This window comes from Rhincodon typus, chromosome 2 (assembly GCF_021869965.1).
Source record: "Rhincodon typus isolate 14 chromosome 2, sRhiTyp1.1, whole genome shotgun sequence".
In the NCBI taxonomy this organism is placed as follows: Eukaryota; Metazoa; Chordata; class Chondrichthyes; order Orectolobiformes; family Rhincodontidae; genus Rhincodon; species Rhincodon typus.
Window position 1 is genome coordinate 138095607 of NC_063333.1, and position 16287 is coordinate 138111893.

At 43.6% G+C, this 16287-nt stretch overlaps 1 protein-coding gene across 1 annotated transcript; it reads left to right on the forward strand.

Moving 5' to 3' along the window:
• The first annotated feature begins 1870 nt into the window (after positions 1-1870).
• psmg4 (proteasome (prosome, macropain) assembly chaperone 4) lies at positions 1871-14302 on the forward strand. The gene is made up of 3 exons (XM_048610323.1): positions 1871-2229; positions 11911-11986; positions 14117-14302. Exons 1-3 carry the CDS (start codon positions 2047-2049, stop codon positions 14236-14238), a joined length of 381 nt encoding a protein of 126 aa, XP_048466280.1. The 5' UTR covers positions 1871-2046; the 3' UTR covers positions 14239-14302.
• Positions 14303-16287: the final 1985 nt, after the last annotated feature.

Genomic DNA, 16287 nt, shown 5'->3' on the forward strand with positions numbered 1-16287 from the left:
CCTACAAAGAGGCAGGCGTAGCTTGGGCCCATGCGGGTACCCATGGCTACCCCCTTTGTCTGTAGGAAGTGGGAGGAATTGAAAGAGAAGTTGTTGAGTGTGAGGACGAGTTCGGCTAAGCGGATGAGGGTATCAGTGGAGGGGGACTGGTCGGGCCTGCGGGACAGGAAGAAGCGGAGGGCCTTAAGGCCATCTGCATGGGGAATGCAGGTGTAGAGGGACTGGACGTCCATCGTAAAGATGAGGTGTTGGGGACCGGGGAATTGGAAGTTCTGGAGGAGGTGGAGGGCGTGGGTGGTGTCACGGACATAGGTAGGGAGTTCCTGGACCAAGGGGGAGAAAATGGAGTCTAGATAGTTGGAGATCAGTTCGGTGGGGCAGGAGCAGGCGGAGACAATGGGTCGACCGGGGCATTCAGGTTTGTGGATTTTGGGAAGGAGATAGAAGCGGGCAGTGCGAGGTTGGGGAACGATGAGGTTGGAGGCCGTGGGTGGGAGGTCACCTGAGGTGATGAGGTTGTGGATGGTTTGCGAGATGATGGTTTGGTGCTCAGGGGTGGGGTCATGATCAAGGGGGCAGTAGGAGGAGGTGTCGGAGAGTTGGCGTCCGGCCTCGGCGATGTAGAGGTCAGTGCGCCATACTACAACTGCGCCTCCCTTGTCCGCGGGTTTTATGGTGAAGTTGGGATTGGAGCGGAGGGAGCGGAGGGCTGCATGTTCTGCGGGGGAGAGGTTGGAGTGGGTGAGAGGGGTGGAGCGGTTGAGGCGATTGATGTCTCGACGGCAGTTGGAGATGAAGAGGTCGAGGGAGGGTAGGAGGCCTTGGGGTGGTGTCCAGGAGGAGGGGGTGTGTTGGAAGCGGGAGAAGGGGTCAGTAGAAGGAGGGTTAGATTCACGGTTAAAGAAGTAAGCTTGGAGGCTGCCTCCCCAACCTGTCCTCCCACCTATCCCTCCTCCCACCTCAAGCCCCACCCCCATCTCCTTCCTACTAACCTCATCCCGCCTCCTTGACCTGTCCATCCTCCCTGGACCGACCTATCCCGTCCCTAACTCCCCACCTACACTCACCTTTACTGGCTCCAACCCCACCTCCTTGACCTGTCTGTCTCCTCTCCACCTATCTTCTCCTTTATCCATCTTCTATCCGCCTCCCCGTCTCTCCCTATTTATTCCAGAACCCCCTTCCCCTCCCCCATTTCTGAAGAAGGAGCCTCTCTGCTCCTATGATGCTGCTTGGCCTGCTGTGTTCATCCAGCCCTGCACCTTGTTGTCTCGGATTCTCCAGCATCTGCAGTTCCTACTATCTCTGACTAGAGTGGGAACGTCAGTTTTCCTGCTCGGCCTGCTGTGTTCATCCACCGTGTTATCTCAGATTCTCCAGCATCGGCATGTCCCAGTTTTTTTGTCACAGATTGAAAGTGAAGTGCAAAAGAAGCAAAGGTGATAATGGCTGATGTGTTTCTCAACCCCATTCTCCAGCCTTCTCCCTGTAACCCTTGATTTCCTTACCAATCAACAACCGATCTCTATCTTAAATTCACTCAATGACTTGGCCTCCACCGCCTTCTGCAACAATGAGACCCGCAGATTCGCCACCCTTTGGTTGAAGAAATTCCTTTTCATCTCAATTCTATACAGTTGTCCCTTCACTCTGTAGCTGTGCCTCCAGTCTTAATCTGCCTCAGTTGTATTTTATTTCAGGAGACTGAAGAGCCGGTGTAGGACGATGAGCTGAGTAGACTCGTTCTGAGTAACAATTCTGTGATTCTAACTGGCCCTGACAAAGGTTGATGCAAAATCGGGGCTGGTTTTATCTGCAGCTCCAGTCCTATGCTTGCATCGCCCTCTGGCCGTAGCTGAGATTATAGAGCTGAGCTGTGAGTCAGCAGCAACAAGAGGCGGACCAGGAAGCGCTGTCTTTGCTGGAGAGAGAGAGAGAGAATGTGGGGTCCCCGTCCGGGTGATTGACAGACAGACAGACAGTCAGTCAGTCAGTCCCGGGGAGCGCTCAGCCGCTTGTGCTTGTAGCGCCAGGCCGGCTGAGAGGATGCAAGCTGCAGGAGAGGACGGGGCGACTGCCCGGCAGACTCTGTCCGTGCATAACTTCAGCGAGAAGCTGTCGGAGCTGACGGTGCATTTTCACGTCCTCCGCATGAAGGACAGCTTCTTTTTATGGGTGGGGAGCTCCCCTACCCTCTCCAACCTTGCTGTAGCCATGTGCACCAAATTTGTAAGTAACGTAATGTTCCCTTAAAGTCGCCAGCCCTCCCAAAAAAAACGTTTGGTGCTAAAATTGCATTCAGTTCGAGGAGATTATATGAGCAACGATGCGAATTATTAAAGCTGTTGTGAATTCTGGAACTCCCCCGAGTGGTCAGAACGAAAACTCTCAGGGACTGAGCTTTGCAGGTCTAGGGTTGGTGGGGGGAGCAGTTAATTTACAAAAAAAAATGTGCTCGATCCTGATAGGGTCTTCAAAAGAATTACCAGTCAGGTAGCTGATGTAATTTTCCGAAATTCACAGGTTCTCATTAAATGTCTAATTCCCTTTATTCAAAAAGGGAGGAAGATGGAAAGCTGGAAGCAATAGGCCAGCTAGCTTCACAACTGTCACAGGGAAAATCTTAGCTACTATTAAAGATTTTTAATAATGCGGAACACTTAGAAATATTCAGCATAATCAGGCAGACTCAGCATGGTTTGTGAAATCATTTTTAACCCTTTTTTTGGTTTTTTTTTTGAAGCATGTAGCATCTTTTTAACTAGTCAAATAATACGTACAGTGGTTAAAGGGGATTGTTGGAGATACTGTCCTTAGATTTTCAGAAGGCAATTAATCAGATGCCACATCAAAGGTTGTTACAGAAAGTTCTTGGTGTAGGGGGTAGCATTGGCATGTATGGAATGAAATAAAGAACTGCAGATGCTGGAAATCAACAAAAACAGAAATTGCAGATGAAACTCAGCAGAACTGTTAATGTTTCCAGTCCATTCATTCTTTACAGAAAATTGCCTAGCTAACGAGACATAGTAGGCTTAAATATGTTTTTTTTTCTGGTTGATAAAATGCAACAAGAGATGTACCACAGGGATCAGTTCTTGAGCCTCAATTGTTTGCAATTGTGCAGATAAATTGAATAACAGGCCAAAGGTATGCTTGATAAGTTTGTTGATGACACAAAGATAGGTAGGAAAATAAGTTGTGAAGAGGGCCTAAGGAGGCTACAAAAGGATATAGATAGGTTAATTGAGTGGGTATAGATCTGACAAATAGGGTATAATGGTGGGAAAATGTGAAATTGCCTGTTTTGGCAAGAAAAATATTCTAAATGGTGAGATGCAGAGGGATCTTTGTGTCCCAGTGTATAAATTGCAAAAGCTTAAGGTGCAGGTAAAGCAAATAATTAGGAAAAGTAACAGAATACAGACATATGGAGATTATGCTTCGGTTACACAGGCCATTGGTGAAGCCTCATCTGGACCACTGCATCAAGTATTTGTCCCTTACTTCAGGAAGGACATCAGTATTATTTAGAGAAGGTTTATTAGACTAATACATTTAATGAGGAAATGTTCCACAGGCTAGGCTTTTATCCACTGGATTTTAGAAGAGTAGGAAACATACGTGATCTTGAAAGCTCTTGACAGGAGAAATGCACAAGAACTGTTCCCTCCTGTGGAAGAATCTAGAACTTGGGGTTACTGTTTAAAAGAAAGAATTGCCCATTTAAGACGGAGATGAGGTGAAACTTTTCTCTCGATGCTTTGGAACTCTCTTGATGACGGAAGCAGTTCTTTGAGTATTTTAAAGTTAGATTATTGATAAACAAGAGGGTGAAAGGTTATCAGGGGTAAGTAGGAATAATGAGATCAGCCACGTTATTAAATAGCAGATCAGGCTTAAGGGAATGAGTGGCCTACTCCCACTCCTAATTTGAATGTTAGTGCCAAAAGTGATTCTTAGGAGCATGGTAGTGAGTTGCCATGTCCTTTCCCTTGCATTAACAATTTGCATTTATATAGCACCTTTTAACTAGTAAACTAAACTGCAAGTGCTTCGCGAGGTAGTCCACCAAACATAGTTTGGCACAAAGTGCCCATAATCTCAAAGGTAGGTAGGCAAGGACATCTTAAGGTAAAGGGGGAGAGGTTTAGTGAGGGAATTCTTTGGCAGCAGCTGTGAAGGAACAATGGTGGGGATGATGAAAATCAGGGAATGTGCAAGAAGCCAGAATTGGAGGAGTGATTTGATTTGATTTATTGTCACATGTACCTAAGTACAGTAAAAAGCTTTGTTTGCGAGCAGTGCAGGCAGATCATAGTAAGCAAGGATGTACAGATCATGTGCATTTTGTTAAAAGATTTTAGGACTGGAGAAAGTTAGAGATGAAGGAGGAGGCTTGGGCACCTGTAGGGATTTGAAAGCATCACTTTTTGAGAATTTTAAAATTCTTTTGAGGAAATTCTTAAAAGCCCGAGGCTTCTCCATAGAATGCCAACACTGTACAATTTGAATAGGGTGGTAACAGGGCAACCATTTCAACCAAGGATTCGGACAACATCCTAAAGTGTGAGAAATGCTCAGATGCTTTGCAGCTGTTATCTGAACATCTTTGAGAATAAACTTGAAACCGGGATAATTTATAGTGAATACTGAGTAGTTGGAACAATTATTGTATAGTGCAAGCTGTGTAATGAGTAAGTTTTTTGTTTGCTTCTTTTTACTCCATTCCTAAGACATCAATTGTTGTGACCTAATTTATTAAAACTTTATTGAATTGTGTTTTGTAGGTTAGAAGGAAGTAACTGAAGGGTAGATAAGCCACAACCTCATTGACTGGTGGAGCAGAATTGATGGGCTGAATGGCCTACTTCTACTCCTGTATCTTATGTTCTTATTATGGTCTTTCTGGATCAGGGTGGAAATGAATGATGAGAGCAAAATTCCAAGTGCAAGAGTGATTTAATGGCATAGTTCCGGTGAAAATTATAAAGAATGTAAAATTTGACATTAAATTCTCTAAAATGACTGGTGTTACTGAGCTCCATCATATTGAGTTGAAGGTGCAAAATATCAGAGCACTAATGACTGAGAGGACAGTGCCTTTTATGATAGTGGGAAGAAAGTTAATATGACAAATTAATTTTCAATGTTCAAGTCATCTATCTGCAATAACTGTCAAAAATGTCTTTCCATTAGGCTGATTGGCTTTTGTAGTTACCAATGAAAGGTTCATTCATGATTAAATTTCAGTTTTTATCTCCTCAGTAACAGTATGCTATTGGAAGAGATATTTACTGATTTTCCTGATCTCGTGGTACTGTCTATGACAGGCTGATTCACTGTGTGGAGTTTTCACGTTCTCCCTGTGTCTGTGTGGGTTTCCTCCAGGTGCTCCTGTTTCCTCCCACAGTCCTAAGATGTGCAGGTTAGGTGGATTGGCTGTGGTAAATGGGGGTTAAAGGGGTAGAGTGGGGAGGGAGTGTGGGTCTGGGTCTGGGTGGAATGCTCTTTGGAGCGATGGTGCAGACTCTATGGTCAGAATGGCCTCTTTCTGCACTGTAGGGATTCTATGATTCTACTGGATTTTAGCCAAACATCAATCTGTTCAAAATTAGGATGGCTTTTTTTTTGGATAAATGTATATGGAGTGTTGATCAATGATGTTGCAATCATGGCAGGATTTCCTAATTGTTCAATATAGCTAAATATGGTATTGATTCTTAGAACAAGTATGTCTCCAGTTTAGTCCTTATTCTAGACTGCACTGTGTTAACTGATCCTAACTAGGTGGTGGTGAAACTGTTAAGAGTTGGTTCAGGAGTCCTCAGGTGGGCTGTTTGCTCAGAGGGAAAGGCCAAGTGGAAGGTGCAGTTCCATTTTACTCCTCTGATTTGTGTGTTGGCATACTTATGCGGAAGATGTACTAAAATAAATAAGTCAGCGCATTTGATGTCGAGTGAGGGAAACCTCTCTTGGGTCAAATTTTTGATGGTTCAGATTCAAAACCGTTTGAAGATCAAGAAAAAGCTTTTTTATTTGTTCTGAATCAAAGATTTAATTTCTTTTGAGGGATATTGATCCACAAATAGCTGTTCCAGTGAGTCTGAGTTGGGATCAAGGACAGGAGGTTGCAGTGAGCTGCGTTTTGGCAGTGTGCATTATTGATCTGATCTCTCTCTGTTATTTCCAGCACTGAAGAGAAATGGAAACTTTCCATTTTTTGTTCGGTTCCTATGAACAGTCATGACCTGAAACATTAAGTCTGTTTTCCTCCACAGAAGCTGCCTGACCTGCTGTTTAAATCCAGCATTTTCTGTTTTTATTTCTGGTTTCCACCATTCTGCAACGTTCTACATCCAATTAAATTTGTATTTTTCCTTGTTCTTTGTAATTTTTTTCCCAGTATTGTAGACTAGTAATTTGTCTAACAATTTAAAACCAGTTTATCTGGGCTTTATTTTTGTATGTTTAAACATCTGAGTAATCTAAAAGCATTTTGATAGGGTCTTTGCCTTTTTGAAAATGTTAGTGAATTTTTTTCCTCATTTTATTGCAGACGTTTTTTTTTCTTGCACAGATTGGGCAAATAATTAATTTGTCTCTCTGCAGTGTCTTAAGTTTAACAAGGAGGAATTTCTTTGTCCTGATTCAGCAGATTAAGAAATTTGAGCAGTAACTTTATGACTAGGGTACACAGATTTAAGATTTTGAGAGATACAGGGAGGATGCGATGGAGATCTTTCATAACACAGCAAGAGCTAATGACTATGGGCCTTACTATCTGAAAGGGATGGGACTGGTGACAGTCAATGAATTCAAATGGTAATCTGGGGGGCACTTGTGGAGCATAAACTTTCAGGGCTCTGGGGATACAGTAGGGAAATTGGACTGACTGGACTGCTAACAATGAATTGGCTGGGCTCCTCCTGTGCCATTATAACTCCACAGGCTGGTTTCATGTTTTCAGTTTGGCTCAGTTGGATGGATGACCTGTTTGTGAGGCAGAGTTGATGCCAATAGCTGGGGTCAGTTTCCACTGTGGCTGAGGTTCCTGTGAAAGTCCTGTCTTCTCAATCTTGCCTGAGAACCATCACTAATCCTGTCTTTCTGATGGGAGAACAGTCCTGTGGTCCTCTGAGACTATGGCGACTTTACCTGTGGCTCCTTGATAATATAGTGGTTAGTATCCCTACTTGTCACACAGGAGACCGGGGTTCAATTTCCCAGCAGGTGGCATCTGTGAGGTGGTCTGTGCACAAATTAGGGCGTGATTTTGAGCCCTGACCAACTGCCCCAGAGGTAGGCACACTGGAACACACTTTTATGGCAAGATGGCTGTGGTTAGCGCTGCTGCCTCACAGCGCTAGGACCTGGGTTCAATTCCACCCTTGGACGACTGTCTGTGTGGAGTTTGTACATTCTCCCCCTGTCTGCATGGGTTTCCTTCCACTGTCCAAAGATGCGCAGGTTAGGTGGACTGGTTGCGCTAAATTGTCCATAGTGTCCAGGGATTTGCACGCTAGATGGATTGGATGCTCTTCAGAGCGTTAGTGTAGACTCGATGGGCTGAATGGCTTCTATGTGCACTGTAGGGATTCTGTGATTCTAAGCTTGCTAACCACCCAGTTGTCTGTGAATTTACATTGCCTGTTGCATTTTCCAAGTGTCGGATGTGCGGAGGTTTTGAGGGTGTTTTACAGCAGCAACAATGAGTCAGACTGTGGTGGAAGGAAAGGTCCCATTGCCAGGACCAGGATGGAAGGGAACAGAAGTTGCTGCTGGGAAAGTGGCAGTATTTTTTTTTATTATTTAATGGCATTATTTTATCTCTTTGTGGTTTTGATTTAAAAATAAACTGATTCTGAGAGAAAGTGCCCTTCGAACCAGTAGCTGTAAGCCCTCTGCCTCATCGTGTCCTGGCCTACCTTGTCAAATGGTCTAGGTTTCCCTCTGTTCTCCAATTCCCCACCTTTCCACTGGATTGCTCCTAATTAGCCCTCAGATGGTTATTTGATCAGCTGAAAGGGCATGGTGTGAGAGGGAGTGGAGTCCTCAGTTTTTGTGCTGAGGAAGATTTGTAGTGGATTTGAAACATTAACCCTGGTGCTGCCAGATTTGCAGAGTTACTCCAGCACTTCCTGCTTTTACTGTACTCCATTTCTGTTCTGCCTTGCTCACTTGACTGGGATAGAATTGTACTGTGGATTTGACCTCTCTAGTAGTCTATTTCCCTAGAGACGTGTTTGTGAGCTGGAGTAAAACTGGCCTGACGCTCTGTGCAGTATAATTTTGTGAGCTATTCTCGCAGAAAGAAGGGCTGCAAGTTTCTAGGAGTCTTTGTTTGAAGCAATTCCAGCTTTACTGATCGAGGCAGATGTGTGACAAGCCTAACAGGATAGTTAAGCAGTTGCTACTGACTGTAGTTGTGAATATTAAGGGGAGGTGATGGCCTAGTGGTATTATGATTGATTTTATTGTCACATGTACCAAAATACAGTGAAAAACTTTGTTTCCGAGCGGTGCTGGTAGATCACAGCAAGCAAAGGATGTACAGATCAAAAAGACTTGGAGGCATACAGGTTACATTGCAGGCTACATTATTTGAGGCTAGAGTCCGTTCAACAGTCCAATAATGGCTGGGAAGAAGCAGTTCCTGAACCTGCTGCTGCAAGTGTTCAGGCTTCTGTATCTTCTGCCTGACGGAGGAGGTGGTAGGAGATCATTACTGGGTTCTTTGATGTTGGCAGCCTTTCTGTAGCATCGAGCCATGTAAATGGAGTCCACAGATGGCAGTTACCTATCCTCACTGATTGCAGTCTGTGGGTCAGAAAGCTGAGGATCCAGCTGCACAGGGCGGTGCCAAGACCAAGGCCACGGAGTTGAGATCAGTTTGGAGGGGATAATGCTGTCGAAGGCGGAGAGTAGTCAATGAGCAGGAGTTTGACGTAGGTGTCTTTGATGTTCAGATGTTCCAGGGATGAGTGCAGGGCTTGGGATGTGGCATCCTTTGTGGACCTGTTGTGTCGGTAGCAAATTGTAGGGGATTGAGGCGGGTTGGGAGACTGGAGTTGACATGGGCCATGACCAGCCTTTCGAAGCACCATGATTATTGAGTTCGGAGGTACTGGGTGGTAGTCATGAAGGCATGTTGCATGTGCTTTTTTAGGTATGGGGACGATGGTGGTCTTTCTGAAGCAGGTGGGGACTTCGGCTTGTAGGAGGGAGAGGTTGAAGATGTCGGTGAATACCTCCATCAGTTGGTCCGCACAGGATCTGAGTGCTCGGCTGGGGACACCATCCGGGCCTGTCGCTTTCCTTGGGTTGATTCCCAGGAAGACTGATCTGACGTCTGAAGCAGTGATGGAGGGAACTGGTGTGTCTGGGGCTGTCGGGGCAGGTGTTGCCACACTGCTGGTATCTCTAGAATATTAGTCCAGTAACTCGGCTAATGTGCTGGTGATCTGGGTTTGAATCCCACCACAGCAGATGGTGGAATTTGAATTCAAATTCTACCGATAATCTTGAAACCATTGTTGATTGTTTTGTTAGAAAAATCCATCTGGTTCACTAACTTATCTGCCATCCTCACCTGGTCTGGCCCACATGTGACTCCAGACCCACAACAATGTGGTTGACTCTCAGCTGTCTTCTCAAATGGCCTAGCAAGCCACTCAGTTGTACCAATCGCTACAAAGTCTCTTCAAAGGCAACTAGGGACAGGCAATAAATGCTGGCCAGCCAGTGATGCCTACATCCCACAAATGAATTAATTTGCAAGTGATGTGTCTCAGGCAGTGCTGCATGAACCAGATTCCCAATTGGAAACTGAATCATTTCAGTTGTAAGTTTCATTGAATCGCTGTAAGTTTCTTCACTTCAGTTACAGTGTCAAGTATGTGCTTTCTGTTTTGGATTTAGCATCTGAAGAATTAAGGGGGAAGATCAGGAAACATTTTGATGAAGAGGGTTCTGAAGTGTACAGTACTAAAAACACAGTGGCTTGAAAGGTTCAACAGAATGGTTTTTCTGTAGTATGCTATATGCAGTTGTTTTTTATAGATTGTACAGAAAGTAGTTAGCATGTTTGGTACCAAACCCTCAGCGAGCTGTCACCCGCAGACAGAATTTTTTTTAAAATTAATGGGATGTGGGCGTCACTGGCTAAGCAGCATTTATTGCCCATCCCTAATTGCCCAGAGTCAACTACATTGCTGTGAGTCTGGAGTCACATGTAGGCCAGACCAGGTAAGGATGATAGTTTCCTTCCCTAAAGGGCATGAGTGAACCAGATGGGTTTTTCAAACAATGGATTTACAGCCATCATTAGATTCTTAATTCCAGATTTTTTTTTAAAAATTCAAATTCAAAATCCACCATCTGCCGTGGTGGGATTTGAACCTGGGTCCCTGGATTAACAGTCCAGCGATAATAGCACTAGGCCATCTCCCCTTTCCTCATCTGTTTATGATTTCCCCACACAATAACTTCCTGTTGGAGGGAAGAAAAACTTCCAAGATGGTTATTCTGGGACTGTTCTTGATTCTTGTTTTTGGGCACCATACCAAGGGCGTTTTAGCTTGAAGCTAAGAAACTGATTGTTTTATCTGGTGTGGTGAGAGGCAGGTGAAGATCTATTCCAGAGTAAAAGAAATAGAGCAAATAATAAGTTCACTTGCAGGCATCAGATCCCAGAGTGAAGGAATAATATATTCTTTCTTCTGTTGAGGAAAGAAACAGCTCAGTAAAGTGATCCTGAGCTGCATTCCTCTGCTTGCTGTATTGTATGACATTTTTTTTGTTTTTCAGCTTGCTCATTCTGTAACTGAAAATATACCAACAATTGGTATAACATTCTCAAAGTTGCTTCATTTTATTAAAAAAAAACTCCCAGAAGTTTGCTGCACTGGTTAAAATAGTGTTCTAAAATAATGTTCTACAAGGTGTTCCTTAATGATTACTTCCATTGATTTGTGGATCAGTAAAGTGCATTTTATTGGGATGGCGGATGTTATGCTGTGGAGTACAACAATTTCCATTCCCTGCACCCAATAATAGTATCAGACATGATTTCCAGTGGAAGTATGGTGGAACCAGAAACTTCAGATGTTTTCTCCTCATTGGCATAATGTAATATGATGTGGTTGACTCTTAACTGCCCTCTGGGCAATTAGGGATGGGCAATAAATGCTGCCGAGCCAGCGATGCCCTCATGCCGTGAATGAATAAAGAAAACAAAAATTAAAATGCATGGTTGAAGAAAGTGTAACTTAAGGAATTAAACAGCAGCGGTGCGGGGGTGGGGTGCAAAAGTTGAAATTCTTGTTGATTTTTTTTAAATGATCGCTGGCTCTGGGAGGTCCACAATGTTGGGATGCTAATTGATATTGATAGTTAGCATCTCGGTGTTGAACTGCCTAGCTTCCTAAAGTTGCAGTAGCTTTCAGTGAGTAAAAGTCCCTAGTTCTTCATCAGTCCCGGATTCCAGATAAATCTGGACCTTGATGAGAAAATGATTCTGATTTTGGGACGAATTGGACTTTGGTTACTATCACACAAGTTATTTGCTGTCTGTGTTATTGGATAATACACAAATAAATTGCCGAGTGTTTTGTGACGACAGCACTTCTGATCCTTCTTGTGCCTGCACACTCCAGATAAAGGAGTCTGTTCAGTATGGGCAGAGAGCTCCTTGTGTGTAACTAATCCATGTGGAGTGCAATGGTTCAGGATGTTGGTTCATCACCACCTTTATGAGGACAGTTAGGGATGGACAATAAATGCTAGGTTAACCAGCAAAGCCTACAAACAAATATGTAAGGAGAAACAACAAGCATGTGGTTATTATCGACATTCAAATTCTTAACGTCTAATATGTAAATATGGGAATATAACTTTGCTAATTTGCAGGACCCAATGCCAGTGTCCACATTAATGCTTGGAGATTCCTCTGACACCACTCCGAACTCTGTGGCACAAAGGCTAGGTAAGAATGTTTCTTAATCCAGGAAAATATTGCAACTTGTTTTCGTTTTGTTTTTCTTGTTCCCTTTATGCAATCATCATTCCTGTTCTGCCACAACACCCAATCCCATTAAAACCTTCTTGGGCCAATGACTAGATGTTTGCATTGTTTAAAGCATCAGTCTTTGTTGTCTAGATAAAAAAGAATCCTTGTGTCCACTCAGTTGAGACGGAGGACAGGCTAACATTAAGGCTATACATTTTAGTGTTTCTTCAAACCTTTTCTCACACCTCCCTGGCCAGGATAGGATTAAAGTTTGACATCCAAAAGATAATCAGTTCATGCCTTTAGCTCCCAACCATCCAGTCTTCTCTCTCCTACTCTTTCTCGACTGTCTCCATTTTGACAATACCATCAAAATCAATGCTCATTCCATGTGCTTGAGCAGGCCCACAATGTTGTTAGAAAGGATGTTCCAAGATTTTGACCCAACAACTCTGAAAGAACGGGGGTATATTTCCAAGTCCAGATAGTGCGGGGTTTGGAGGGGAACTTGCAAGTGGTGGTGTTCCCATATACCCTTGTCCTTCTAGATGGTAGAGCTTGTGAACTTGGAAGGTGCTGCTGAAGGAGCTTTGCCAAGTTTCTGTAGTGCCTGCTTGTAGATGGTACATGCTGCTGCTATGGAGTGTCAGTGGTGGAGGGAATGAATGTTGAAAGTGATGGATGTGGTCCCAAACAAGCTGATGTCCAGATGTTCCAGGGATGAGTGTTTGTTGAGTGTTGTTGCAGCAGCACTCCAGGCAAGTGTGACTCCCTACCTCCCTTTGTTTGTTTGATTCACTGTTCAAGCTTGAGATGTCGATAAGTTTTGCCCTTTATCTAGATTTCTCAATTTGTAAAGAGTCCGTTGATTTTCTGCCTTTCTGTTTATCCTCCTTGAACCCCACATTTGAAGTGTAATCCCATGGCGACTGAGATAGAGATGAGATTGTTTTGGCTGGGAAACTGGGGAAATTAAAGAGTGAATTTACCCACTGCTGTGCTCATTTAAAAAAAAAATCCAGGAAATTGTTGGAACTGGGGCCATGGGAAGAAGAGAGAATGTCAGCAACTGATTAATCTTGTGGGATTTTATTAACCTCCTTTCATTTCATTTTTTAAAATCAGGTTAAAATATGTCATTTATATCTGCTTTATTACTTTTGTTGATTTTTACAATTGCCTTAATATATTACAATGTGTGATTAGCCACTTCATTTCCTTTTCAGTGTGAATGTGTCATTTGTTTTAGTGGGATGAATCCCATTTTAAAAACTGTTATGAGAGTGCCCACCTACTTATCTGGTCCTCTAGAGTATCTTCATAGGCAGTAAAAGACAGACAAGATCCTGCCTTCTCGAGTAACAGCTTCATTAGTGAGGGTTGTATCTGGACTGAAGAGCATTACTAAGGCTCTGTAGCACAATGTGTAGGTGGTGGAGGTACAAGTTAAGCAGTAAATCTGCATTTCTTGCAATAAGAGGTTGCATTTCCAGACAAGTAATAGAATAGAATTCCTACCGTGTGGAAGCAGGCCATTCGGCCCATCAAGTCTACGCTGACCCTCTGAAGAGCATCCCACCCACCCCCCCACCCCTACCCTGCATTCCCCATGGTTAATCCTCCTAACCTACACCTCATGTGCAATTTTAAGCATGGCCAATCCACTTAACCTGCACATCTTTGGACTGTGGGAGGAAACCAGAACACCTGGTGGAAAACCCTCACAGACACAGGAAGAACATGCAAACTCCACGTGGACAGTCACCTGAGGGTGGAATTGAACCCGGGTCCCTGGTACTGTGAGGCAGCAGTGCTAACCGCTGAGCCACCATGCTGCCCCTATTATGGGGGAGAACAGAAAGCACTCCTTGGTCACATTTGTGACAAGTAGAGACACTGACAGTCAGCTTCTAATTCACAATAAATGTGCTGTGCAGTGCAGTATGTTACTGATGGTTTGCATGTCGAGATTGCTTCTAGATGAGGAGCAAATACCCCAGTTACATATGAATGTCAAATGCTAAGCAATTGAAATGTACTCAGAATCCGTATTCCACATCAGGTTTTAACTGTGCTCCAATTTGTTCCTTTGAATGTACCATGCAGCAAAGAAGACAGGAAAACAGGTTTTCATCAGTTATAACCTGCCCAGCACCAACACCAGTCTCTCACTGCAGGTGGAAAACCGAATCAAAGAAGAAATGAAAGCTCATCCAGACAAGTTTTAGTTGTCATTTAACTTTTTTTTAGGGAATTTTGGATTGATTTGTTTAATAAAATGTTATAAATGCCTTTTTTCTTGTTGCTTATTCTTTAAATTGGTGGTCGGATACTGAAGTGAGGGTTGTGTGTGTGGGTTTGGTGATTCCAGCCAGCTTAGTAATGGACTTTGTCTTCATGTTTGCATCCCCAATGAAGGGTTTTGTGTGAGCTGGTTGGCATTGAGCTGGCATCGTACTGCCATGCTAGCTAAAATGGGCTAACTCTGCACGTGCTGAAGGACAAAGCAGCGACTTTCCAAGTCTGGATGGTCCCCCCGGGGGTTTCAGAAGGTCAAACGTCAATTGGTATACTGTCAATTTGCATGAGCTTTCCACTTTTTCTGAAACAGGAATCGAGACTGGGAAACCATGTAAATTGACGTGCCTCAAGGTTAATAATGCTTGAATTAATTGGGGCAGTGGTTGGAGGTTGAGGGGTTGGAGAGTCGGGGCAGGAGAAATACTTTGCATGGGGTCATAGGCATGCCCCACAACCTACTCTGAAATTTTCACAATGTGTACAGAAACTGGAAGGAACTGTTGGATAATGGATTGGAATAAATAACCCCAGCTGAAGGGCTAGCATTGGTCAATGGGCCAAATAGCTTCCAGCACTTTTGTTCTTACAGTTCCACTGTTGGCTTAAAGTCGAGTCTTGGGCATGTGATGCATTGCTCAAAGGCTGGTGGCCTGTCATTTTTTTTTACCTTTGATATTTATTAATGGACTGAAAATAATGTGATCCAGTCAGTGTCCTTATACATACGAGGCCCGACTTATGAAAAGGGCCTTCAAAGTTGTGCCCCCAGTATCCGAGTAGATTCTTGAATTCTTTTGGAAAAGGATATTTGTTAAATGGCGGCAGACAGGAAAAAAATAATGTAGAAATTCTTTTTAAACTGCACTAATGTATGATTCCTGAAAGCAACACCAAGGCTCCAGTTTACAATAGCAACAAACATGTTTTAGCTTTGAAAGGAAGTGCTGACTTGTTTTAAAATAGATGTTAAGGTTTCTTGTAAAATAGCAAATATTAATGTATAGATAAGTTCATTGATCGCTCACATTAATTAGAGACCACACAGTTTCTGGCCAAGTAACTAATTATCTGTGTGAAATCAGGAGCCATGTACAACGACACTGCAGCCTGTGGTGTGACAATTACATTGAGGGATTAGGTGATATCTAAATTCACATACTGACCACCTGGTTCCTTTTCTACTTGGTGGCTGTTAACTGTGATCTTCAACAGGAAATGCCTTGAAACCAAATTGGGTGTGCTAAAGGGCTCGCTGAGGTTTTGAACTGTCTTTTCGACACGCATGGAACTGTCTTTTCGACACGCATGGAAAGCCTCATGGTGCAAATACCTTGAGAGTGGAGGTTGGAATGATCTCTCTGGATGGAAAGTGGAAGTCTAAGCTGTTTCTCTTCTCTATTCTGAACAACATACCTGCAGTCTTCACTTCCCCCTTTTACATTGACTGGCCATTTCCACCAGGTTTGAACAGGATGTGGAGTTACAACGTGTGAGCAGATGCTGGGAGCCTGTGTCTTGTAAATGCATCATTACTATGCTATCGGATCTCCGTGGAGTGTGACCTCTGCTCCTATTAAAACAGGGCACCATGGCTTTCTTTTATTAGCTAAAGAATCCTTCATATTCAAGATGCAAAGATGATTTTTACCTTTAGGATGGATTATGTGTAAGCTAATTGATTTTTCTCAAAAACAGTAAGCATATTTCCCATGGTGGGGGGAAAGCAAAGGGAGCAGGAGTTTTCAACAGTGGGCTGGCACACAGTGTGCTTTCGTTGATATTTTGATTGTACAGTTGCTCAGTGCTGGTTTTCTGCAGCTGGCCCCTGGTCAAGTGATGTCTTTAAAATTATCATCCTTGCTTTCACATTCCCTTTTTGGTCTCATCCCTCCGCATCTCTGTAATCTTCAGCCCTACATCCTGGTACATTGTGGGTGGCAGTGAGGAGGATAGCGATAGTGTAAGTTGGGCGATAC